This window comes from Capra hircus, chromosome 9 (genome assembly GCF_001704415.2).
Source record: "Capra hircus breed San Clemente chromosome 9, ASM170441v1, whole genome shotgun sequence".
Lineage (NCBI taxonomy): Eukaryota > Metazoa > Chordata > Mammalia > Artiodactyla > Bovidae > Capra > Capra hircus.
Genome location: NC_030816.1, coordinates 68,400,668 through 68,427,009, shown reverse-complemented (window position 1 = coordinate 68,427,009; position 26,342 = coordinate 68,400,668). Strand labels below are relative to the sequence as shown.

The window sequence follows — 26,342 nt, the reverse complement described above, 5'->3', positions numbered from 1 at the left end:
GTAATTTTCAAGGTTCCGTCCAGAGATTTGAACTCTGGAATCTGGCTTCCCATCGCCTCTGTGACTCCTGCGCTTTCCTTGTTTCTTTTCTCAGCGTGAGCCTTTGCCCTCACGCACTTTGTGGGAAGGAGTTGGGCTTTTCTCTTCCCTAGAATAGGCACCGTGTTAGGACCATAGACCCGGCCGGTAATTAGGTACGTTGGGTTCCTCGGGGGCCTACTCTTAGAGTCCTAGGAAAGATCGCCCCTGTCAGCTATAGAAACACACCCCAAAGGGCGGCAAGGGGGATAGTTGCAGCTTTGTTGGGAGGGAGGAGGGGGATATATTTCCAGCTGTCACAAAGGAGTATCCCTGCCACTGACTTTAATGACTAGAAAATCTTCTCCTAATACCAGGGGCTCTTGTCTGGATTTCAAGTCTGCGCTCCACCCCTCCCCCACCTCCCACAACGTGCTACCTAGAGTTCATTAACAGTCTTCCTGAAACATTCCGTCCCATCTCAGCTTGAGAAGCAGGCCTGGGCCTCGCGCTTGCTTCTCGGGATGCACATACCTATTTTGCTTGCTTGGCGACCTTTGTCTGTTTCTTCCTAAATGTTCATATTTAAAAACACCGTGTAAGAGGTGGGTCGAGGAGGCATGGGGAGGTTTTCAGACTCTGTAAAGATATTTCCTTTCCCTCCCCTCAGCCTGATGGATGCTAAGCTGAATGGCCATCCCGTCGAGGTGCTTTGGCCCTGTCTGGGGGGCCCTGAGCCATGTGAGCCCCCTGCTTCCACTCCGTGCAGGCGCCGGAGGCAGTGGTGTCCTTACAGGCTGCTTCCACGTGACACCCCTGGGAACCTGGCTCCCGCTCAACAGTCCCCTTTTGCCCTGGGTGGTTTGGATTTTCCCAGTTTTCTGCGCTCATTGAGGCTCATACTCCTGGGCTTGTGTGTTTTCCAGTGCTTCCTCCCCTCCCAGTCAAGGTAGAGCTACCAGCGTTCCTCTCTGTGTCTACCTGTGCCTCTCCGCCTTTGTGTAGAGTGGCTAGTCTCGACAAAATCAGTTACATGTTATCTTCCATCTGCTAAACACATCATAACAACAAAAGGCTCTCTGTTAAAAAAGAAAAGAAAAAGGCCTGCCTCTTCTAGTAGGAGAAAGTGGGCAACCAGACAGGATTTTTGAGCTGTTAGGGTCTTGGTTTGTACTGTTACTGTTTAGAAATTATTTGGAACATCTCATCAAAGTTTTTTAAAATGCAGACTGAATTCTCATTTTGCTTCTTTTTATCACCATGGACGTGTCACTGCACTGTCTTACCCAAGAGGAACTGAGGGAATTTAAAGGCAGAAGGCTTCTGTTCTTGAAGCCTCTGAGAATTACATGCCCCTACAAGTCTGCTTCCCTCAGGCCCCACAGTGCAGAGTAGATCTCTTAAGAGGGGATCAGTCTAGCTGCAGCCTGTTGCAGAGAAAACAAACGGACACCCCACTGTACACGCCAGACTGCTCCAGGGAGGACCAACACGGATGATCAAGGTTGAGCATGTGAGCTACTGACAAAGGACACCCACGCAGAGCCCAGGGTAGTTTATAAAGTCATTAATAGAAGCCAGACTCAGAATAGTATCCACTTCCCTGCAGCCACGTGTACCATTTGCTGTTACTTAGTTGGAAGATAACCTCAGCACCTCCTCTGTGCTGGAGGTCTCCTTGCTGGCCTGAATACCCATTGCTGCTGCTGCTGCTGCTGTTTAATCATTCAGCCGAGCTGTATCCAACTGTTTGTGACCTCATGGACTGTAGCTTGCCAGGCTCCTCTGTCCATAGGATTTCCCAGGCAGGAATACTGGAGTGGGTTTTCGTTTCCTTCGGCAGGGGATCTTCCCGACCCAGGGATCTAACCTGGGTATTCTGCATTGGAAGGTGGGTTCTTTACCACCGAGCCACCAGGGAAGCCCCAAATATCCATTGAAAGTGAAAGAAAGTGAAAGTGAAGTCGCTCAGTCATGTCCGACTCTTTGCGACCCCATGGACTGTAGCCTACCAGGCTCCTCCCTCCATGGGATTCTCCAGGCAAGAATACTGGAGTGGGTTGCCATTTCCTTCTCCAGGGGATCTTCCCAATCCAGGGATCAAACCCAGGTCTCCAGCGTTCCAGGCAGATGCTTTAACCTCTGAGCCACCAGGGAAGCTGTGTTTAACTCAACACAGCTAAAACCAAACTCCAAATTCCTGGTTTTGCTAGGTTTTTCTTCTGTGTCTTGATCTATCTTTCCCTCTCCACCATCACTCTCCCCCTCTTTCCTTTAAACTTTTCTGAATTCTTATTTGACTACAGTGGTCCCTCCTTGTCTGAGATTTCCTTTTCCACGATTTCAGTTACCCACAGTCAACCTTGGCCTGAAAATGAAAGATTCCGGAACAAGTAATTCATCAGTTTTAAATTGCACACCATTCTGAGTAGCATGGTGAAGTGGTGGTGCCAGCCTGTTCATCCTACCTGGAATGCGAATCTTTCCTTCTCCCAGCATATGCTGCCTGGTGGTCATTAGTTGCCAGCTTAGTTATCTGACCAACTGTGCGTATCACAGTTACCTGTGTTCACGTAGTCCTTGTTTGACTTAATAAGCACAAAAGTGATGATGCTGGCAATTTGGATGAGCCAACAAGAAGCCATAAAGTGCTTCCTTTAAGTGAAAAGATGAAACTTATAACCTCATAAAGAGAAAAATCATGTGCTTAGGTTGTTCAGATGAAATCTATCTGAAATTGGGAGGAAGGAAAAAGAAATCATGCTAGTTTTGCTGTTGCACTTCAAGCCACAAACATTTTGGCTGTGGTTCACGATAAGTGCTTAGAAAAAGACATTGCATTTGTGCAATAAGATATTTTGGGGAAAATATTTTGACAGAGAGGGGAACCCCATTCATGCAACTTTGAGTGCAATGTTTTGTTATAATGGTTCCATTTTACCATTGTTGTTAATTCCTAGTTGTGCCTAATTTCTAAATCAAGCTTTGTCATAGGTATGTATGTATAGGAAAAAAACATAAGGTTTGGTAGTGGTCTCAGGCATCTACTGAGGGTCTTGAACGTATCTCCTGTGGATAAGGGAGCTGACTAGACTAGATTCCTGTTGCCCCACTCCCTGGTCACTAGTCCTGGGATTCGCTGCCCCTTGCAGTTTGGCTCCTGTTGGTTTTTGTAGCTCTTGGAGGCTTAGATTCTTGTGCCATTTATGCCTTTCCCGTCACTGCCTCCTGTTCCTGTTGAGACAGTGTTTCATTGGCATTTTTCTACCCTTTTCTACTACTTCTCTCTTTACCTCTCTCACTCTTACCTCCACGTAAACCTGGAGTTAGTCCCTTGACTAAGTAGGTTAGTCAGTCTGCTAAAATATTGCAGCAAAAAAGCCCACCTTCTCTCAGTGCAGCAGAGCAAGTACATCACTAACACTTCATGATTTGGTCTCTGTCTCTCCAACCTGTTTGTCCCTGGAGCCTGCATGTTTACATTCGTTGCTAGTCATACTGAAGTAGTTACTTTCACGTACCTTGTGTTGATTCATTCCCTTGGCCTGAAATAGACCACTTCCCCTGGAATGCCAGGTAAAGTTGCTGGCTCAGCTTTGGCTTCTCCATGAAACTTCTCCTTATCCCCCAAGTAAGAGAAGTTATTCCATCAACAATCATAGGGTAAATGTACAAGGGAAATTATTCTAATGGTGGACCAATAGATGAAATCTGGATAAATTCTTATCCATTCTGAGTTTCAATGATTGTTTTCACTTTTTTTCGTGTGTGAGTCTTTATAGAGCAGTTTAATTGCATCATATCTTAATTCCTAAGGAAAAGAGCATCTTCGAATACAAAAAGCCTCACTCCAGTCTTGGATGTTGTCTCTTTCCCTTCACTGGGCATTACTTGGTTTTGCCTGACTTTCTGTTTTTTGCCAGTCTAATTGGGGGTGTGTGTGTTAAGAAATAAAACAAAAAATGTCAGATATGATAAGTGCATGACACAAGAAAAGAAAGAAAGGCAGGAAACAGAGGCATAAAGTGTGCCAGGGGTAGGGTAGAGCTGGCCCCAGATTAAATTAATCAGGATTGAAGTTTTGCCAGTCAAGAAGAGGGAAGACCCATAGATTTCCCAAAAATATATAAGGGAAATGATTTTAATGATAGAACAAGAGATGAAACCTGGATAAAATTGTACATATTTTCATTTGTTTTATGGACTGTTTGAATTTCTCTGTGAAATACCGTTTTATTTTTTCTTACCTGCAGGTTTAAAGGTTTAAAGTTTTGTTTTAAATATTAAATCTGTAATCATTCTGGGATTAATTTTATATAGATGTATGGTGGGAATCCAGTTTCCTATGGATAACCAATTATTAAGTAGTCCGTGCTTTCCCCAGTGATTGCAGTGCCAGCCCTGTTGTATATAAAGTTTCCATACAAAAGGGGATCTGTTTCTAGGCTATTCATTCTACTCCCATTGGTCCACTTGTCTAATCCTATGCCTATACCATACTGCCTTAATTACTGTAGCTTTTTAAAAAATGTTTTTACCTGTTATCTTTCACCATTTCCTCTTTGATCAGTTTATAGGATGATGAGTATGATCCAGTCGAATGGGGAAAGTCTTGACTACTCTTGATTTTTCCTCCTCAATATAAAAGTTTAGAATGATCTTGTCAAATTCCAACAAAGAACCTTGTTGAATTTTTATTAGAACTTCACTGAATCAGTATATTAATATGAAGATAGATAGATAACTGAATATTACAATAATACTATCTGTATATCTCTATTCATGAACATGGTATGTTTCTCAATTTACTTAGGTTTTCTTTTTTGTCTTTCAGTAGAATTTTATAGTTTCTCCATAACTATTTTGTTTATCTTTGGTTAGACTTACTTTAGATATCTTTGCTTTGTGGCTAATTAATTTTAAATTATATTCTGTTTGCTGGCATTTAGAAATGCAATTGATTTTGTATTTTAACTTTTGTAACCAAATACCTTGTCAGACTTCCTAATTCTCACATTGTATGTGTGGATTCTTTGGGGTTTTCTGTATAGATAGTCATCTGTAAATATTGAAATATTTATTCTATTCCAATGTTGTCTTTTTATTGCTTTATTGTATGAACCACAACTTCTAATACAAATCTTTAACAAGAAACGGTGATAAATAGGCACCTTTTTCGTATAGCAAAGATGCTAAACTGTTTCATTAACTTAAAAATTCTCTCTACTTTCCTGCTTCTTGGTCTAATGATATATATTTTAACCATTTAACCTATGGATAATTTTAATTAGTCTCTGGGTTTTGTTAGCTGTGTTATAAAAGATTGTTTCATGGTGCTAATCACTAGGTGAGCACTGGAACTAACAAAGATGTAAAAATAGCAGGTACCGTCAAAAGAGGCCCCAGTGGCAAACATGGTGCCTTAGAGTCATCGGGAGTTTATTCAAATGGCAGATTCTCAGATGTTCCCCCCAGCAAGTCTGACTCAAATGCCTACCCCTGCCCCTGGGGTCTTGCACTTATCACTGCCCTTTTTGTTACTGTTTGTTGTTTTCTTTTTTTAAAATCCTGTTCTTCATTTAGGGATCTCTTGATTCTCTCTAGAATATTAATGCTAGTTGTTTCTAAAGTTTTCTTTTTTCTCCATACAGTCCTTTTCTTTTTCTTTAACCTAGCTGCTTTTTTCTGTTTGTTCTGTGTCAGTTTTTCCTAGTAGGTGCTTGCTTCTGATTTCTGGTGATCCTCAGCTGCCTGGCTTGTGAGTGGAGCCATAGAAAAGCTGATGGGAGCTTTGTGTACTTAGATAGGCTTTGTCAACAAGGGCTTCGTTGTAGGGTAATACGGGTAAACCCTTCAGGACCGCCGTTGGTCCTTGTCGTGAGCTCTTTTCTCTTGGGCTAGTCAGCTTTCCCAGAGAAGACTCTTTCAGTCTCCTGTCTTGGAGAGTATAATAGGCCTGGCTGCCATTGTTCCGATCGCCAAATAGGGGAAGTATGCAAACTTCCACTTAATTCGCCCTGTGTCAGCACAGTACCCACTTCTCATACCCTCTGTCGGGAGGGGGTCAGACGGCTGAATGCACTGCCAGACTCGAAACCACTCTTTCTGTTTCTATGCCCACATGCATCCCCACTTCCAGAAGTTCCTAGAGCCTAAATTTGAGCCTTTTGATGGTTGCTTCATAGCTTTCCATCACTGCCTTAGCATTCAGCTTTCTTGGGACGGCTAAATCAGCTCCTGCTTGTTTACCTACTTTCCAGAACGTTGTTGCTCTTTTTTCCTTTCCTGTTATCTTAGGCTGTGTTTTTTGTGGGAAAAAAAATCTCATTAATACTATTTTTAAAAATTAATTTATTTTAAATGAAACAAAGATGGATATTTTTAATGATAAAAGGTACAATTCACAAAGAAGATAGACATCATACACCATTAGACACTTTCATTAATACTGTTTTAATAGAGTTTCAGGAGAGACTGAAGCTGCATACTTTAATTCGATTTACCATCTTTAACTTGACAGTATTACCATTACTTGTGACTAGAAGGTTAGCACCCTATCCTTTTTCATATTTTTCTTAGTGTGTAGATTTGATGTTCTGAAGCTGCGGTATAATTTTCTCTCTAAATATGAGATAAACAATTCACTTCAGCGTTCTGGCTTATTTTAGGCCTCATTTCTAAGAAAATAAGAGCTTAGTCACGGGTTAACAAAATGAAGTCTCTCCAGGTGACAGTTTAAAAGAGTCAGTAGGCAGCAAGGCTGATGGCTTGGCAGGCCGGGGAGGTGGGCCTTGTTGCGCGTGGCACTTCCCACAGCAGGACGGGCAGGGATGGAAAGGGGTAAGAGCCAGTTCCTTCTGCCACCAAGAGCAGATTGTCTCAAACGTTTAAAGTGGACATGTGTACCCAGTGTTGAGTAGTTCTGGAGGGAACACAGAGGAACCCTTTGTGGAAGTAGTTTCTCACCAAACCAGTCCTCCCTTCTGAGCCTGGGTTTTCCATGCTCGGCACCTCCACCATGGCCACCTTAGCCCGAGTCCCCTGTGGGCTCACCTGGACTTTGGTAATCGCTTCCTCAGTGGTCTCCCCATTTCACCATCTCACCATGTGGAAGAGACGCTCATTCCTCTGCCCGGGAATGACGAGGGAAGCAGGGGTTGGCCAGGTAGATCCTGGGTGGCACAACAGTCCAGGAAGGGGCACGGTGTGGAAAAGACAGAAGCCTGAGTGATGTTGAGCATGGTTAGCAAATAGCCAGTGGGTTGATCTGCAGCCTCAGTTGCCTTTGGGCCGCTGTGGGGCAGAGGTCTGCAGACATGGCAGGGTGACAGGCTTTGAGGGTCCAGCCTAGAATGCAGCCTACCCAGGAAGCTTCTTCCAAGTCAGCTCAGGTGTTGTGGATTTTAATGATGGTCTGTTAGTACTTTATTGAGGATGCACACACACATACACATTTTGATAACAGATTTTTAAAGATGCTGACAAATGAATCCCTGTGATTCGGAAGGCATCCTGCCCTCTAGTCAAAAGGTAGGCCTGTCTTACGTGATAGGATCTATTATATTATCATCTGTACCCCTATTTGAAATGAGATTTGTACAAAGTGTTTATTGCTTGAATTTCCAAAGAACATTATAGCGCCCTCCCCTCCCTTCCTCTTTTTAACCTTCACCTGATAAAATGCAGTGATTGAGGCATAAAATATATGGCCTGTGCCTTAGGAATTGTCATTGACTTTGTGAAGAGTCAAACTGAACTGATGGCACAAAGAGGGATTTTTCTCTTTTGTCATCTAAAAGCTGTGGTCCCTCTCCTTGCAAGAACTGCAATACACATGCCTCCAAATTTTCCACAGAATTTTGGAGAATTCAGAGTCATGGGCCCTGGAAGGTCTGCCATGGGCCCCACTTAAAAACCTCTGTTCTTAGTGAAGGCTGAAAACCCAGCCACAGCCATCTGGTAGGGGACTCAACAGGCCTCGCATCTATAATCCTCAGCTAAGTGATGAGTCCAGCCCTGGGAGCTCCCCTTTTACTGATTAGACATGTAATGAGCCCCGCCTCTTCTGGCATCTCCTTGCTCAGGTACAAGACCTATCACATTTCACAGTGCATGTGCACAACAGAAAGGTAGCAGTAGCAGCCACCTGGAGGTTCTGAGAATCTTCTTCCTCCTGCTAATGTTTCTGGATGGCTTTTTCATGATAGAGACTTGCTACTAGCGTCCTTCAAATATGGAGGGCAGCACCTCTCTAGAAGCCTCCTGGAGCCAAATAAACAGGGAATTTCCACCTGCCCTGCTCCATGATTGGCTGTTTCATATTGTGTGAGTATAAGAAGAAACAGAACTTTTAAAACTGACCTTAACACATTTATATAAAAGCCATCCTAGGTTTCAGGAGTATGAGTGGAAAAGAAATGTTTAGAATAGAACCTTCTTATCTACAAGGAGTGGTGATGAATGGAATAAAAAAAAAAACAAGAGTGCCCATGTTGGAAGACTAAAAATGGAAATTCAATTTCCTCCCAGAAATGGGCCTTGCATTGTGTCACTGGGGACAATGGAAATAGAAGCCAGAAGTCATAGTTTATTTTAAGAATGTTGTAAAACACTTGTCCCCCATTAGCTGATTGTGTTACGCAGCACTGGGGACGTCCTGGAACTCCACTTGTGCTCTGACCTCTCCCTCCACCGCCGTATACCACCAGCCCTCAGGGAACACAGTCCTTCCTGGCTGTTGCCATATATATATGTTCTTATTCCAATCTGATCCTCTCTCATCCCCAAAATAATCAGCACGAACAGAATGAAGCAGATGGCACAAGCCTTCTTTGGCATACGGGCAGATCTGTATCACTCACTCAGTATTTTTAGAATCAAGGGGATTGAAAATTATGTCCTGAGATGTTTTGGGGGAAGACTTACTCTCTTTCCAGGGTGACAGGTGCTGAAATATTACCATATTTAAGACTCAAATTCAATCTGTATGTCAGATCACAGGGCAGACTGATGATCATTGGGACCATCCCTTTGTTAGTTCTCTGTTTAGGATTGTTGGCGGTTGGCCAAATAATAGAAAGTTCATCACAAGTCTGTTTTAAGGGTGTGGCCAGAGCTCATCAGGTTTCAAGGAAAGATTGGAATCGGCAGCAGGCAGCCAGTACTGATCAAGTACATGGTGATGGGAGATGTTGTATTATCCACACAGCTTATTTTTTAAAAATAGCTGGGCTTTGATCCTCAGCCACAATGAATTTATAATCTGCTGAGAAAGGCTATGTTTATAGAAGTTTGTGATTATATCATGAAAACAGTGCAAATATTTATATTTGAAGATCCATATTAATGAAATACACAATTATGGTGAATGAAATGTTATAACTACTAGTGAATTTGAATACATCATTTAATAAAAAGCCTTCCTGAAGAAACTAAGGAATGCTTACTGTCATAAAGTAGTTGAGTTCAACATTTGAGGACCAATTTTGCACGTGGGGTTAGACTGGGTGTATTTAACACAGAGACCTAAAACTCAAAAAGATAAAAGTCTTGGGCAAAGACATTAATGCAGTAAGTTAAATAAGTGTAAAAATATTTATGTGACTTAATGTTATGTTGTTCTCTGCAGGTTTAATGGGGAAAGAGTTAGAGGAAATGTCTCACATTTAAATACAGTATAGTCATGTCTAAAATGTCTTGATTGTATACCCATTGTCTTTGAAGGCCCGAGGGAAATGTAGTGACATCTATAACTTGTTGGACTTTTGAATCTAGGGAAGTGACTGGAAAGTGGATTTGGGAAGCTTTAGTCAATGCTAACGGGCAGATACTTTTTCTTTAATTGAAAAAATCTGATTTTTCCTTTGTATTCTTGGTGGTATCTGTTGAGAAACAAAGACCTCGGGCCAGTTTTTACTTGCAACTTCATATGTCCTGTGTGTGTTGAGCACGTGTATTATCCAGGCTTCTGGTTCCTCCAACTATAAGTAACGGATGATAAAGTATATGCAGGGAGAGAACGTGTCTCTTTTCCATTACATCCATAGCTGAGTGGTTCAAACTGTGTGCCACTTTGCAGCTGATGGTTTCTACTTTTAATCCCAGTGTTCATAAATACTACCATATATTTGTATGGTGTGTTTTTAGATTACAGAGTGCTTTCAAGATTAATCTTGTTTCAGTTGGTTGTCCCCACTGGCTCATTTACATGCATCAAGTAAATATTACAAATGAGGAAACTGAAACTTAGGCGCTAACAAATGGATGAGCTGGAATTTGAACCAGGGAATCTGTCTACTATATTCATAAAACAAATGACTGGAGCTGGATATACACTTGCTGTGCTTCAGGGAAATGCATGAGGGCGAATCAGAGCTTAGTTGTGTCTGGAGGAAAGTGTTAGCCTTACCTTCACCTGTTGTGGCTCCTGTGTTTTCCAGCACAGCAGCCATTAGCTTTGTGTGGCTACTTAAATGACAATGTCAGTTTCTCAGCATCACATTTTGAGTGTTCAGTAGCCATTCATTTCCATCACAGAAAGTTCTGTTGGACACTGGTCATTTATCATAAATGCAGGAGTTGGGGAGAATCAATTTAGAGTATATATGCAAGGGGTTAGTGTAGATGAGAAAATATAAAATCTCACCACCAGACCAGCTCCTTCTCTTGAGTGACTAATGCTATTTTGAGTTCAGCTATAGAGAGAACAAGAAAAAAAAAGAATTTCAAGCTTCATATTGTGTATACATTTTAATCTCTTAAAATAGACCTGGAAAACACAGCAATCTCAAGTGAATGAGTATATTTAATGATGATGATAAATTCTGTGCCTTTTATGGCTGGGCCAGTATTATGGCCAGACTCAGGCTGGATGGAGAAGTAGGACACACCATGAATCCTGGCAGCAGAAACTCGGCCACACAGGATAGAATTCCTGGAAGGAATTACCCTGTCTGTGGCCAGGGTGCTTGGGATGCCTGGAGGCTGGGCCACGGGGTGAACTGGCGCACAGTGAGGGAATGGGGAGGTGGAGGAGAGGGGCTTGGACAGGGCCGGGACAGGGGCTCAGTTCAGATCATCCTTGGTCCCAGAGGAGTCTCTGTGTGCTGCCATCAGAAAGGAGGCTTGGTGCCAAGATGCTGGCTGAGAACGCCGGTGTCCCCAGCTTTGGATCAGTGCTTGAAGCTTCAGGTCAAAGTGCGCACGTCAGCTCTGAAGGTTCCAAGCAGGTGGGGCAGGACAGTGAGGGGCATCTGCCCGGTGCCGGCTCCTTGTGAACTCTGACCAGACATGAAAACATCTGAGCTAGTTGATGAGGAACACGAAAAGTTTCCTGCAGTTTTGCCCCTTATAAAAGGAATGTGTGTTTGTCTATGTGCATGTGCTAGTTGCTAATATAAAGATGCCTGAACTATTACTATAGTAAAACTTCATCTAGCTAGACTCCAGCTTTATGATCTGAAAATAGCTTCAGAGATAAGTAAAAATTAACTGAACAGTAAAGAGCAGCTCTAAAAGAGTTGGCAATAAATGAGTGACTGCAGGGACTAGACGCCTCGAAGTTCTGCCGAGATTGGTCAGATTCACACATGTGACTTGTTCACTTGACAAAGTTCAGAAAAGGCTGGCCTGTGTGCAGACGTTACTCCAGTGTGTTTAATGTAAGCAGACAGTATGCTTTGTTTTTTTTTTTTTTTTCAGTATCAGCACTTGAAAGGTTAACATCCGTTGCATGAGAATTCTCTTTCGTTAGAATAGCACCGGGGTTCTAGGTAGCCAGGCTTTTCCTGTGTTGTTGTTGATGCTGTGTTCATGATGCTGTTTTGGACTCTTAAGGCTGCCAAGTGATGGGTCTGTTGGCAGAAAAAGAAAAGCCTGGTCTTGGGTGATCTGCCTGGGTTGCAAGGATGGTAAGAACTGGGATTGCAGACAGGCTAAGGTGGCAAGCCGGTCTCCTAGGAGTGGCCTTCCAGCAGGTAGCTCCCCCACCCCCGCACCCCTGCTGGGTGGGGCTGGGGAATGAGGAAGTGTTCCCACAGACTAAAGGGAAAAAGAGGAGTGGACGGTTTCCTGGAAGATGGTGCCTGCATACCAGAATGTGCTGAGCTGTGCCCCAGCCGTCATCACTCTTGTCTTTGTGTGAATCTCGTCTCCCCTTCAAAGGCAACACCTCAGTGAATGAAACTAGCTTTATTCCCACTTTGTTTACGTCGTAGACTTGAGTCCTTCTGCACGGTAACCTCACAAACAAATCAACTTAGATATATACAAATTATTTCGTCTCATCCCCTGGAAGTTTAAACAGGTGTGATAAACAACTTATGTTCTGCCAACAGTGAGTGACGAGGAATAGCCAATGGTTTGAATAAGCGAGGATGCTTCTCTTTTCTGTACCAATAAGACACTCAAGCACACTGGGGGTGTGTGTGTGTGTTTTATTTTCCCCCTTTGAATTGGCAGACTGAACTTCACACTGACCTGAAATCATGGCTTGAAGTAGATGATACCAAGTCTGTGGAAATAGCTGTCTCTATCACAAGGGAAAGTGTGCTTCATCCGCCATCAGAACACTGTGCAGTTGACTCCTGCCACTTTGAAGAAGCACAGACAGGTGCATCCACATGCAGAAGGACCTGTTAAAGCACAGGGGAAGATGGAGAGGTGTGCCACATTAGAGCCATTTAAAGGAACACGTTGAGTCCAGGTAGTCGATGCTGAACGGGTGGACGAGAAGCATGGTTTGCCGACGGCTAATGCGCAGAAACTGTTCCTCTTCTCTCCACAGTCTGGTGACCCAGGACGTGCCCCAGCTCTAGTGATGCAGTCTGCCTTTCTGCTCGGGAACATCATCTGTGCCTCAGACTTGCTCCTCTCAGCCTGAGACCGCGTGGAAACTGGGATGTAGGATGCAGGAAGCAGAGATAGTGGTAACCCAGAGGCCCATGTCTGGGTAGATCCAGGTCGGGGACCACAACGCTGCCTCCCCGTGGGCCTGGCGGTCGGCTGCTGGGGCTCTGCTGATGTGCTCAGCACAGTCCTGTCCTTCTATTTGCACTTAGATGGCACAGAGTTTGGTCAGCGCATCTGAAAAGGAAAGTGTGAGAGACAAAACCCATGGCTACCTACCCCTGTCAGTTATGTGGCAAGACGTTCCTCACCCTGGAGAAGTTCACTATCCACAGTTATTCCCACTCCAGGGAGCGACCTTACAAGTGCTTGCAGCCAGACTGTGGCAAAGCCTTCATTTCCAGATATAAATTAATGAGGTGAGAGGCTTCAGAAAAGGTATGTGCTCTTCCACATACCTTTCAAAGGCTTTGCTTGCCCTCACACCGGACGCTGCAGGGGAAAGCGGATGCCCTTTAGCCTTTAAGGCTGTATCTCCAGTGATTACTATAGTTTTTCTACGACAGTTGTGCTCTGCAGTGTTCAGTTCACTTTTTCAACAAGTATGTCTTGTGTTCCTACAATAAGCCAGGCCTAAGAACAGAAAGATGAGAAGACCTATGGCCGGGGAGATAGTCATGAAACACCATTGAAATGTAATCCAAGGGCTTTAATCACAGAGCTGTGGAAGTGGTGGAAGTTGTTCTCCACTGCTTGGTGAGACCTGGGCTGGCTCATCAGAGTGGTAGTCTGTAGCTGTGATAAGAATGAATGAATGCGAGGCGGGACAGAGAGGAGGTTCTGGGAAAGCCCTAAGCCTTGGCCTGGAAGCACATGTGGACAGAGGGGCGTGCTGGAAGAGGATTCGGAGTGAGACCCAACCTGGAGGCAAGAGGGTAGCCGCTCAGAACAGGCCATGTCTACCGTCCTAAAAGGCTTGTTTTCTTCTGAGGAGTGTAGGAACTGAACAACATGATTTGATCAGGATGTTAGAAAGATGGCTCTGGCAGTAATTTGGAGAAGAGGGAAGAGGCAAGTAGACTGATGTACAATCTGTTGTAACAGTCCAGATATGAAATATGGAGAGCCTCTCCAGGCCCCAAGAGTGAGGATGGAGGGGAGGGATTCAACAAAGAGCAAAAACTACTTTGCGGAGATAGGCCCTTTTTTAAAAACAGTAACATTTAGTCTGAATTATTTCTTGATCGTCTTACTTCCATGAGAGAAATGGTATATGAGATGTAGTTTCTGCCTATAAAGGATTTTTATATCATAGAAAGACAGTACTCAAAATATACTCATAATGAGTATGTTGCACTGTAGGCTGATTGACAGTGAATGCTGTGCGTGTGCTTTGTATACCATACACTCAGAGTTGTACACACAGAGCTCCCATGAACGCATGCCTGTCTGGATACCTGGTTAAGGGAAATGCATCTTTGGCCTCTAGTCTTCATGTAACAAACTGTAACTTTCAGACCAGCAGATAAGTGCATAAGTGAGGGTGAGAATTGAGTGAGAGACAACTTCCATCTGAGTAAGCTATGAGCACGGGCCACCTTATGATCAAATTTGGGAGTGCTCCTGGAGGAAGGCACTGGGGAGAGTTAGAGAAATAAGTTATGTTCCTGGCCCTTATGAGTAGCCCTGTTATAGATCATTGATAAGCTGATTTGTTCAAATAAGCCTACGAGTGCTTAAAATTCAAATGTGTTCTGTACATTGGCCAATCTCTAGTTGCCATGAATATAAGTATTGAGTGCCTACGGTATGCACCAGTTTTGTTGCAAAGGTTTCCTGTTTTGCAGCACGCTTCTTATGTGTACACAGTAATTATCCTTACCCGAACATCAAAGGCAGGGTTAGCTGCAGTTAAGCCACAGTGAGGATACTATAACTGTGGGTAAAGACCAAAATACATATAGGAGATAAATATTTGGAACAGACAGTGGCGCCGACAGATTACTGGAATGACAGGAATTAGGTGGGATTACTGTGGTAAACCGCACTGAAGGAGATGTCTTAAGCAATATTTAGGAGCTGGTAGTTCTGTGCAAGGGAGACAACTTATTCAGCTAAGGGTATGAAGAGAGGCAAAAAAGCGAAGCAGTGTACTTTCTGCAAGGATGGCCTTCCCTGCCATAGCCACCAGCATGTCTTGCCTCTCTGGCCTGAAGCAGTGATCTAATAAAGGGAGGGAAGTGGGCAGGATGCCTTTTTTTATTTTTTAAAGGGTAGCATTCCATCCTGTGTCTCAGTTGCCACATAAAAGTTCCATTTCATAAGCAAAGGTTGAAGAAGAAAGTAACTGACTTGCTTAACTAGAAAAGAGCACATGGGACCTAAAATAGTGAAGGATGAAAGCAGTTAGACAGCCAAAGGCAGGAACAGACGATTTGGCAAGGCAGATGGAAGTCCCAGGGCCAGCAGTTAACCCCGGAAACATTCTAAGCTCATTGACGTGGCCCAGGTGACACCCAAAGATGGTGGTGGTTTGGAAGCTACAGGACAGACGGAAGTGGTGGTTTCCTGGGCTGTGAGGTGAGAAGTTAGGGAGGGCAGCAAGACGTGGCAGTCATTCTAGCTCTAAGGTGATCATGTTCTAGACTGGGATCGTTGCGTGAGCAAGTGAGGAGTAAATTACATGGAGAAGAACTGGATGCCAGGCAAAGGAAAAAGTAAAAAAAAAAAAAACGGGTTGGAAGCTCATGGGATGTGATGTGACGAGTGGTGGTACTGCTCAAGTGTGACTTGTGTCCCCCTGAACCTTTCTCACAGGACAAGAGCAGGACAGGAAATAGCAGGTCCAGAGCCTCTCACTTGGCATTGATCTATACATGGCTGATAAATGAGATCTGATCAGATAAAAATCCTCCACAGAGGCAAAAGGAGAGAGGGGCAAGATCAATCACAGAGCTTTAGGTTCCTGAACACTAGTGATGGCCCAGAGAGAAAATTGTTTAAATGCCAAGTTTGTTATTTGCCCTCTAGCCAGCTCGAGAAACCCTTTCTGCAACCTGTGAATGTATTTAAATACATCTGGAACTCAGAGAGACCATCATCACCTCAGACCCCAAATACCTATTGCGCTGGCCCCTGTTGCTCAGCATTGTTTGTGCACAGTCGGTGTCTGGTTCCCTCTCAGTGTCCATGAGCAGCAGCTTGGTGCTTCTAGAGAAAGTCCTTCTGAGTTTTGCCAGTGAAATTACCAGTGACCTTTAGGAAGTGAGTTGGAAGTGTCTAAGAGGGATCTTAAAGAAATGGAGACGGGGTTCATGCATCTGACATGAGAGCTCACTGGAAGGTATTAAACAGCAGAAACTTAAGACCTCACTGTAACGTTCTCCTGGGAGGCATGAGGGTGAAGCTCAGAGAACACGTGGTGGGGTTGCCATTCTGGGTCCATAATACATAATAGACACTTTCTCTGACGTTAAGGATAGTCCTTTTAGCATTATGTCTAAGGCCTGAACTTTCTATCAGGATTAAAGCAGAGATTGTACTAGAAACAGTAACGGTGGGGGGGGGGGGGGGGGGCGGGGGGGGGGCGCTGTAGAGTTCTGTGTAGAAGGCAAATTGGATCATTTTTGGAAATTCAGAAATTTTAAAGAGTATAGAATAGTCATTTAAACCCCTTCCTGAGAACTATTTCTTCATGATCATATATTTTAAAATACTTGTATATACTTGTGTTTAGAAATCTGTGTATCGATTAGGAAATAAGTTAATGCATGTTCTTTACAGGTGTGACGGCTGCATCGCATCAAGTAGTACTTTTTCTTTTATTATAAAGTTTATGTGTAGAAATCTGGAAAACGTAGAAGAGTATTTTAACAACTAAAATCTATATACCACCACCTGGAGAAAACTACTAACATGTTAATATTGTTTCTATATGTTTCTTTGGCCCTTAAAAAACTGTGTCTGTTGTGAATTTTTTTCTGTCTGTCCCTAGGCATATGGCTACACATTCACCCCTGAAATCTCACCAGTGTGTTTATTGTGAGAAGACTTTCAACCGGAAAGACCACCTGAAGAACCACCTCCAAACCCACGACCCCAACAAAATGGCCTTTGGGTGCGAGGAGTGTGGGAAGAAGTACAGCACCCTGCTGGGCTACAAGAGGCACCTGGCCCTCCACGCGGCCAGCAGTGGCGACCTCACCTGTGGGGTCTGCGCCCTGGAGCTGGAGAGCACGGAGGTGCTGCTCGACCACCTCAAAGCCCACGCCGAAGAGAAGCCCGCGACTGGAGCCAAGGAGAAGAAGCACCAGTGCGACCACTGCGAGAGATGCTTCTACACCCGGAAGGATGTGCGGCGCCACCTGGTGGTTCACACAGGCTGCAAGGACTTCCTGTGTCAGTTCTGTGCCCAGAGATTCGGGCGCAAAGACCACCTCACGCGTCACACCAAGAAAACCCACCCACAGGAGCTGATGAAGGAGAGCCTGCAGGCTGGAGACCTTCTGAATACTCTCCATGCTCTCTCTCCCCAGTTCCAATTGAAGGCTGCCCCTCTGTCTCCTTTTCCTATAGGGGCCCCTGTGCAGAATGGGCTTGCAGGTAGCTTGCCAGCTGAGGTACACACCCTCAATGCCTTGGATCAGTCCACCCAGCCTATACCAGTGCTGTCAGAGCTCCTGGCCCCGCTCCACCCCATGGCCGGCCCCAGCTCTCCCCCGGCACCCCTCCAGAATCACAAGTACAACACTGGTTCTACCTCATACCCCCCACTGGCAGGCCTGCCCATCAAAACAGATACTAAAGGATTTTGCAGTGCCAATTTGCTTGAGGACTTGCCTCTGCAAGAGCCTCAGTCACCTCACAAGCTCAGTGCAGGTTTTGACCTGGCTAAGGGAGGTGCAGGTAAAGTAAACCTGCCCAAAGAGCTAGCTGCAGATGCTGTGAACATATTACCTGCCTCTCTGGACCTCTCCCCTCTGTTGGGCTTCTGGCAGCTGCCCCCTCCTGCTACCCAGAATGCCTTTGGGAGTAGTGGTCTCGCCCTGGGGGCTGGGGAAGCTCTGCCGCATAGGCTGGGCTGTCTGGGGCAGCAGCCCCAAGACCCCTCACTAGCCATGAGCACTATGAGCCTGGGCCAGCTCCCCCTCCCGCCCATCCCCCACGTTTTCCAGGCTGGCACTGGTTCAGCTATCCTGCCTCATTTCCACCATGCATTCAGATGAATGGCTTTTGTTTTTTTAAGCATACTTTTCTTACTCTGAAAGATATTTTGAGAAGCATTTTAAACATCAGCTATGATAATACAAGGAAAGATTTAGGAAGCAGGACTGGAATATGGCTTATTCAGTGATGACTAGCTTGAGAGGAGAGAGTTCTCGAACTGCATGTATTGTGCCAATCTGTCCTGAGTGTTCATGCTTTGTACCAAATTTAATAAGCAAGTATTCTTCAATGGAACTGCAACCATTATCATAACCGACATCCATAGAGGGCTGCTATATATTAGTGTAGCTATATATTGGTGTTTGTCAACTTAATCGTAAGCCATCATCATAATAAGCAACTTTATGTTAGCTAAGCAACTTTATGTGGCACTGCCTAGTAAGGGAACTATGGCAAGGTCTGGATTTTTCCAAAATGGGAGGCTTTTTAACATAAGAAAGTAATCTTTATATCGCATATATTATCACTAGGCTGCGTATTTCTTTTCAGGGATTTTTCTATCTTCAGGGTTGGATGTAGTTTAGTTACTATTGCCATAGCCAACCTGTAGTTTTACAGAAACAATTTCTTGTGGAATAATAGACGTCTTCATTTTAAAGCATTTTAAATGTAGTTTGAATATTTTCCACAGGATGCTACAATGTGAGTTATCACTTCATTTATCTTAAAGACTAAACTGTCAGTTATATCTGACAGAAAAAAAAAAATCACTGTGTAACCAGGTTAAGTGGTAAAATAATCCAGGCGTCAGTCAAAATAAGCATTTTACTGACTTTAATATTGATTATATTTTTAACAGGAATTTAAGAATATTACTGGAATTTAAAAGTATATATATATCTATCTATTAAGCAAGAATTTCTTTTGCTCTGCTCTGTCTGGCTTAAAATACTACTCTGCTTAAGTATTTTTAATCACCAATAAGTAAACGCATTTTAAAATTCATCATTTAAGTCAATATTAGTTTTATTCACAAAATATAGCATTTTACAATGTAACTGTAATCTATCTCTGGAATTTGGTATCTAATGAGTTTTTAAACTGTAAAACCTAACCTTTTTTTAAAGCTCCTCTGTCTTTTGTGTTTAGAGGCTTTCAATATGAAGATATATCTTACATATAATAAATAAAGTACACATTCAGCAAATGACTTGATTCATTTTTATATACAACCACGTCCCGACTCTCCACACAGATGGAAAACATTGCCAGCTCCTCAGTCTGCTCCGTCATGCCCCCTCCTGGTCATCACATCCCCTACAGAAACAACTATTCTGACCTCTATTCAGCATTGATTAGAAACTATCTTTTTAAAACAATAATTTTGTTTAAGGTTGAAGCTTGTATGCTTCATTAAATTCACAGAGCAAAGAGCTTATTTCTAAACTTACTGTATGACATTGTGAATTCTTCCAGAATGCTGTGTAATTTATTTCTGATGTATAGGTCAGAATACTAGCTTCTGAAGTTTCATCTATACTGGGCTACCATGATCCAGTTTTACAGTGGTGTTTACCATTAGTTTCCAGTACAAATTATACATTATTTCTTATTGGGATGTCTTCAAAAAGTATGGCCCATAATACTGTTTATTTTTGCTTGTTTGACCTCCAAATAGGGTGGGGGTGGGTAGAGAAAGGGGAACCTTGAGTTCATTTGTCCTGTTAAAGCAGCATATTAGCCAAATGTGAGAAACCATGGTTCAACACAGTCCTTAGGAGTGAGCTGGTGACCGTAAAAGAAATGATACAACGGAACACACGTTACCTGGTCAGTAGGACTCCACCACTCTGGGATGTATAAGCTCCCATGTCCACTCTTAACTCTCACTTAGGGAAGGCAGGCTCTCAGAGCAAGTGGAGAGGGGTGGAGAGGGGTGGAGAGGGGCAGAGAGGCAGCTCACCCTGGCTAAAGCTTCCATTTTTCACTTATAGAAGCTTCCACAAACACTTTTACATGTCTTCAGTCAGTTCCAGAACATATACCTGATTTACCTGAGCATAAAACATAGCAATTGGTCCCCAAAATATAGATTGTAATACTTTCAGATGTTGTGTTTGCTATACCTGGAGGCTGGTACTCTTATTTAGACAAAAAAAATGGCTTATTCCTAAATAAAGTTCCCTGACCTTAATACAATTCTCTGATTAAAAAGCATGAATTAAGTATAAATAACTCTACCAAAAAAGTGTGCCAACCCTTAGGATGATCAAGAGAAAAAAATAGTTGAGACACCACCTCCCAACAGAGCTACATGAACTGAAAGTGTAATGAACAGTTGACTTCCAAGTTGGCCATGATAAGTAGATGGACTGAGTTCACTTAGAGGATTCTTTCTATAGGGTGGGAAGGTTATTGTAACCTGTTCCTTTCACTGTAGTGTTCCCCCAAGACACTGGTGTATTTGAGACAATTCTACACGGCATATAGATGGACATTTAGAATAGGAGTAGCTACTAATGGCAGTTTAATGTTCATTAGAAGCAAACATCAAAGTTTATCCATGCTGAGATTTCATGCCTATTATGTAGAATAAACTAGGTTAAAAAAAAGATTTTCCTAAGAAGTAATAAAGACTGTTTCACCAAATGTTTCTAATATCAAAGCAACATTTTCTTTAAAAAGACTAAAAAGTGTCCACTTTAAAAAAAGCTTAACACATATATATGGAATCTAGAAAAATGGTTACAGATGAACCTATTTGCAAAGCAGAAATAGGGATACAGACAGACAGAACAAATGTATGGACACCAAGCGGGGGAAGGGGGATGGTGGGATGGGATGAACTGGGAGATTGGGATCGACATATATACCCTACTGCACATAAAATGGGCTTCCCCGATGGCTCAGCTGGTAAAGAATCCACCCGCAATGCAGGAGACACAGGAGATGCCGGCTCAATCCCTGGGTCAGGAAGATCCCCTGGAAGAGGAAATGACAGCCCACTCCAGTATTCTTGCCTGGAGGATCCCACGGACAGAGGAGCCTGGTGGGCTACAGTCCAGAGGGTCAAACACGACCGAGCCACTGAGCACATGTGTATAAAATAGGTAACTAATCAGAACCTATTGTACAGCACAAGCGAAAAAGGCTTCAGGTGAATCTTCAAATCAAGCGTTATCATACAGGTTGATGCGTTGTTTAATGATTTGAGGGGAAAAATTTGAAAGGAGTAGATAAGAAAATTTGAATGTAGTTTTTACTTGTTCTACATGATGTCTCCAAAGAAATTGCAGGCATGTAAACAGATGCCTCCAGTTCCCTCACCTTAGGTGGAGTTCCTGGGTATGACCATCCAGGTTGAAGACGGTTAGGGAGCCAGGCTGAAAGCAGAAAGAGAAGGCACTTACTTTGGAACTTTGTTGTTCCCACATTGAGAATGTTAAGTAATACAGGCCTCTTTTAACTGTTCATTGTTTTTAACAATTCACAATATCAAGAATTGTCCAGCTTCATAGCAGTGTCTATTCAGTGACTATTCGGTGTCAATCTCAGGGACCTGTCTTTGTTTAGAAAAAGGGACAGGGCAGTAACCTTCCTGGTCAAAATGAAGAATCATTTCCCTTTCCTGTTAAATCCAAGAAACAAAATGAAAAATTATTCCTGCTTCCTGTCAAATCCGAGAAGCAAAAACTGAACATCATTTCAAACTATATGTTTAACAAAAGAGCAAGTTTCAAGAGCATACATTTTATCAACCCAAATCAGGATTTGCCCAAATTCCTCTTTGGCCTGCTGTGGATTCATTCTCTTAAAGGCTCATAAACTGTCTTGCCCATTAGATGACTGGCAACACGCAGAAGTTAAAATTTTTTTTTCCTTACCTGACCTCGAGGAGTTAATCTTTTTTAGAAGATTTAGTAAATCCTTGTCTGAGTTTTGCTCCAGAAGCAGGGTCCACAGCTGATCCTTTGCAGACATAAACAGATTTGTTGTTATGTAAAAGCAAACATTAGCAACAACAGAAAAAAGGGATGATTATGAAATTCTCACACTAGACTCAAAAGTCTCTATTCTTCCTTTTTGTTTTGGAGCTATAGACAAGTTCTCAGTCCCTATCCTGGGCCAGATAATAAGGCAAACAGAATCTAACGAAGCCCTCTGTCTTCTACCCTTAAGCCTTCACTTTTACCCATGGATGGGCCTGTAGGCCCACCACCTCAATGACCCCCCCCAATTTATACAAATTGACCCTCAACACCTGATCCTCACTATAGCCCCAGATTTCAAAATGTACCCCGAGAATGTTCCACATCTTCACAAAATTCTTTGCTTGCTCTCGTGCTAGAAAGGGTTTGATAAGCCTCATGGAAGCATGAGAGGCCTTCCCTCCCAGCGGTTATTTACACAGTGATGGACTCATTTCCCAAATGGGGCTCTTTTCCTCTGTGTTCAGCAGCAGTGCTAGGAATGGAGATATAGGAATCTATGGGCATAACACGCCACAGTTTGTGCTGGACCACATGGGATGGAACAGGATTCTCCGAGAAATCATTAAAAAAGAAAAAAGAACAGTACTCTCTGTCCTAGAGGCCTCTTTTCTAATCAGTGTTTTACAAAGGAAGAATGACCAAACCACCCCCAGGAAACTGTGAATCAATATCAAAGGACACAGGACAGAACTCAGTGATCATCTTACCCAAAGATTTACAAGCTTTGTTTTTTCCAAGGAATCAGTTACTGACCCTTCAATACTCATTACATTTGTTACACAATTAAGTTAGGTAAGGAAGGGAATATTCTTGCCTGAAAAATCCCATGGACAGTGGAGCCTGGCAGGCAACAGTCCATGGGGTCACAAAGAGTAGAACACGACTGAGCAACTGAGCATGCAAGCACAAGAAGGGGAGGCTAGTACAGGCAGGATGCTTAACGTGATCAAATCCACTGGCTCCAGAAACCAAAGCAGAAACCAGAACTAAAGCCTCATGGTGGTCTTAGTCTCTCTGTATAAAGGTGCTGGAGAAGCTGCTGCCCAGAGGTACCTTCCCTATAAATCTGTCACTCCTATATCAAATCCCTTGAGAAAATAGCCATGTAGATATTTGCTGACTAGGTTATAAACTCAGTTCTCATCTGAACATTAGAATCTTTGTGAGAAAAAAGAGCCATATCCTTTTCTAAAATAATTTCCTAAACATATATCTACTAAGTAATATACATATTTCTCCAGGGGATCTTCTTGACTCAGGGATCGAACCTGGGTCTCCTGCATTGCAGGCAGATTCTTTATCGTCTGTGCCACCAGGGAAGCCTAATATACTAGTATATGTTGTTCAGTCGCCCAGTCGTGTCCAGCTCTTTGAGACCCCCATGGACTGCAGCATACCAGGCCTCCCTGTCCCTCACTATCTCCTGAAGTTTGTGCAAGTTTATGCCCATTGCATTGGTGATACCATCCAGCCATCTCATCCTCTGATTCCCTTTTCTCCTTCTGCCCTCAATCTTCCCTAGCATCAGGGACTCTTCCAATGAGTCAGGTGTTCACATCAGATGACCAAAATACTGGAGCTTCAGCATCAGTCCTTCCAATGAGTATTCAGGGTTGATTTTCCTTAAAACTGACTGGTTTGAGTTCTGTGCTGTCCAAGGGACTTTCAAGAGTCTTCTCTAGTACCACAGTTCAAAAGCATCAGTTCTTTGGCATTCTGCCTTCTTTACGGTCCAACTGAATTATGAGATACTAGTATATAATATGTACTAAATAATATATATTTATATAAGTATCTCCTTAATGTTTTTTGGAGTAGTTTTCCCAAAGTAGATGAAGATTTGCTTGGCTCTACCATTTCCTGTTACAAACTCCTTATGCAAGTTGCTTCCCCTCTCTGTGCTTTCCTCACCTGCAAACCGGGATATTGAATAGCATGTCTGCTGCTCTGTGTTACGGTGAGGATTAAATAAGGATTAATGAAGATTCATATTTGAAGAGTTTAGAAGATCATACAATTAAAGCATGGGCTACTGTCCATGAAGAAGGGAAATATTCGGTACAGCAAAAAGCAGAGACAACCTATCTATTCAACATCAAGAAAATAGACAAGTTATATTGTCTTTTTGTGATATCATGTGTATCTTTGAAAACATATGATATTATGTTTTTAAAGAAACTCTTTGCCATAGGGAAATGTTCAAAGTTTGTGGGAAAAAAAAATCAAGATGTGTACATGGATCATGTGACTATGATCCTAATTTTAGATCAAAAGAAAACAAAAGAGGTGGCGAATAAAGAGAAAAAGTGAAAAGAGGTATCAATATTAACGGTAAACATGTCAGGGTATGGAATTATTGATGATTTTTATTCTCTTCATACTTTCTCTCCATTTTCTAAGATCTTCTACAGTAAGCGTTAATTTCTCCCATGGCAACTTTTTAAAAAATGTCCTTTCTCAAGAGACATTTTGGCAGGCTAACTTAAAGTCTATAGAACCAAAAAGTTCCTAGGTCATCATAAGAGCATTTCAGACACATGTGTCCAGGGCAGTGACACCAGCAATGGCATTAATCACACATAGTCTGGACACCTTGCTAAGCATTTATGGCCCTCCTTGCTCTAGTGCCAGCCTTCCGTTCTAACTTTAATCCCAGTTCTTCTCCACGCTTGGGCCAAATGCACCATTTTTCTTTTTCTCCCCAGATTATGTATTGTGTTATTTTCATATCTCTGTTGCTTCCGCAACTTTTCTCCATTGGTTAAAATCTAGCTCATCCCCAAAGCCTCCACCTCTATGAAATTTTTTCTCTCTGACCATTACCTCCTCCACAAAACCTCCTGGGAAAAGTAGATCTCTTTCTTGTAATCCCTTAAGACTTTTATATCCCACTGTTAAACATTAGATATAATGATTACTGACTTTGGATTGTGCCTAACACACATCTTCCCTCACTGTGAATTTAAAACAAAACGTTATACATGGGAGATTCTAAATGTTTGTTTTACTCAAGAGAGTCAAAGAATGAAAGCCTGGGTTTTAGAGGGCTAACTACCAGCTAGATGAAAGACAATAATAGGATTTACGCAGAAGGTATGTGACATCGAGTGGCCTAAACGATGGACTGTCAATCTAAAGATAGCTAGACCACCACCAACAGTTTTTTAAAGATCCTCTTATTACAAATAGATTAGTACTGACCAGATCAAAAACAATGGCCAGTAGATGAGAATCTGATTCATACATCAGCCTATTTACATTAGTAAAAAGTACTCAGGCTTTTCTCCAAGCCATAAACAGTTTTGAAAATTCACCTCCCCTCAATATACTTCTGCTTTCTCTCCAGAATGGCTTCAAATGAAATGTGACTAATTAAAAACCACACTAACCTTGGTGATTTTATTTTTAAATGTTAACAGGTGAGGCCACAGATAAGAACAGAAACTAAAATTGAAAAAGCATCTTGAACCAGAAATAAAAGAAAAAGCTATCTCTTAAAGCTAATTAATATGACTATCCATATTTCAGTAATTTAAGTGAGAAATTATAGACTCAAGATACCTACTTTGTCCAATATATTTCATTCAAAAACTATTTACTGAGCATTTCATAAATGCCACAAACAATTCTAACAAGTAGAGATGTGTGTGTGCTAAGTCACTTTAGCCGTGTCTAACTCTTTGCGACCCCATGGACTGTAGCCCGCCAGGCTCCTCTGTCCATGAGATTCTCCAGGCAAGAATACTGGAGTGGGTTACCATGCCCTCCTCCAGGGAATCTTCCCAATCCAGGGATTGAACCAAGTAGACAGGTTCCTGCCTCCTTGACGCTTACGTCCCCTTTTCTGGCATAGTGGGTGGGAGAGAAAGAAAATAAATATGTATTGAATATATTAGATGATGGTAACTGCTATTTTGGGAAACTACAAAAAGAATTATAGTGGGCTTGATTACTTTGAAACACAGAGGTTGGGCAGGTGTGGGGCCCACTGAGAAGACATTGCTAAGAGCTAGAGGGAGGAAAGGAGACAGCAGGGTAGATCACTGAGGGATATTTTGGTTTTCAGCAGAGGGGGCGGCCAGTGCAAAGGCCCTGAGCCAGGAGGGAGCAGGAGCAAGAGAGGCTGCTCCAGCCGGATGGAGAGAAGACAGTGGACAGTGCAGTCAGCTGGTGGCACAGAACCTCGTATGGGCTGGGTTGGATTCTGCCTTTTACTTAACATCACAGTGATCTACAAACCACTGTTGATGACTTAACAACAAATATGATATACTTTGCTTAGATCTGCTGGCCTGCTCATCTATTTCCTCGTGTATCAGA

At 42.8% G+C, this 26,342-nt stretch overlaps 2 protein-coding genes across 10 annotated transcripts in view; one reads left to right on the top strand and one right to left on the bottom strand.

Annotated features, from left to right (window-relative positions):
• The window catches only part of PLAGL1 (PLAG1 like zinc finger 1), a 55,496-nt gene extending 36,259 nt beyond the window's left edge, over positions 1 to 19,237 (top strand). For 4 of the 9 annotated variants that reach the window (XM_018053296.1, XM_018053293.1, XM_018053295.1 and 1 more), the window contains one exon: positions 16,859 to 19,237. In XM_018053296.1, the coding sequence (XP_017908785.1) occupies positions 16,863 to 18,089 (1,227 nt within the window). In that variant the 5' untranslated portion in view covers positions 16,859 to 16,862 and the 3' untranslated portion in view covers positions 18,090 to 19,237. Of the gene's footprint in view, positions 1 to 12,542; positions 12,722 to 12,802; positions 12,978 to 13,076; positions 13,284 to 16,858 lie in introns of those variants that run through there. The other 5 variants (XM_018053291.1, XM_018053290.1, XM_018053292.1 and 2 more) reach the window with 5 other exon arrangements.
• Positions 11,700 to 26,342, bottom strand: part of ZC2HC1B (zinc finger C2HC-type containing 1B) — a 39,774-nt gene continuing 25,131 nt past the window's right edge. The window contains exons 6-9 of the mRNA XM_018053297.1: positions 21,915 to 21,999; positions 21,358 to 21,413; positions 12,496 to 12,650; positions 11,700 to 11,870 (exon numbers count right to left, since the gene is read on the bottom strand). Coding sequence (XP_017908786.1) covers positions 21,929 to 21,999 — 71 coding nt within the window. The 3' untranslated portion in view covers positions 11,700 to 11,870; positions 12,496 to 12,650; positions 21,358 to 21,413; positions 21,915 to 21,928. The remainder of the gene's footprint in view (positions 11,871 to 12,495; positions 12,651 to 21,357; positions 21,414 to 21,914; positions 22,000 to 26,342) is intronic.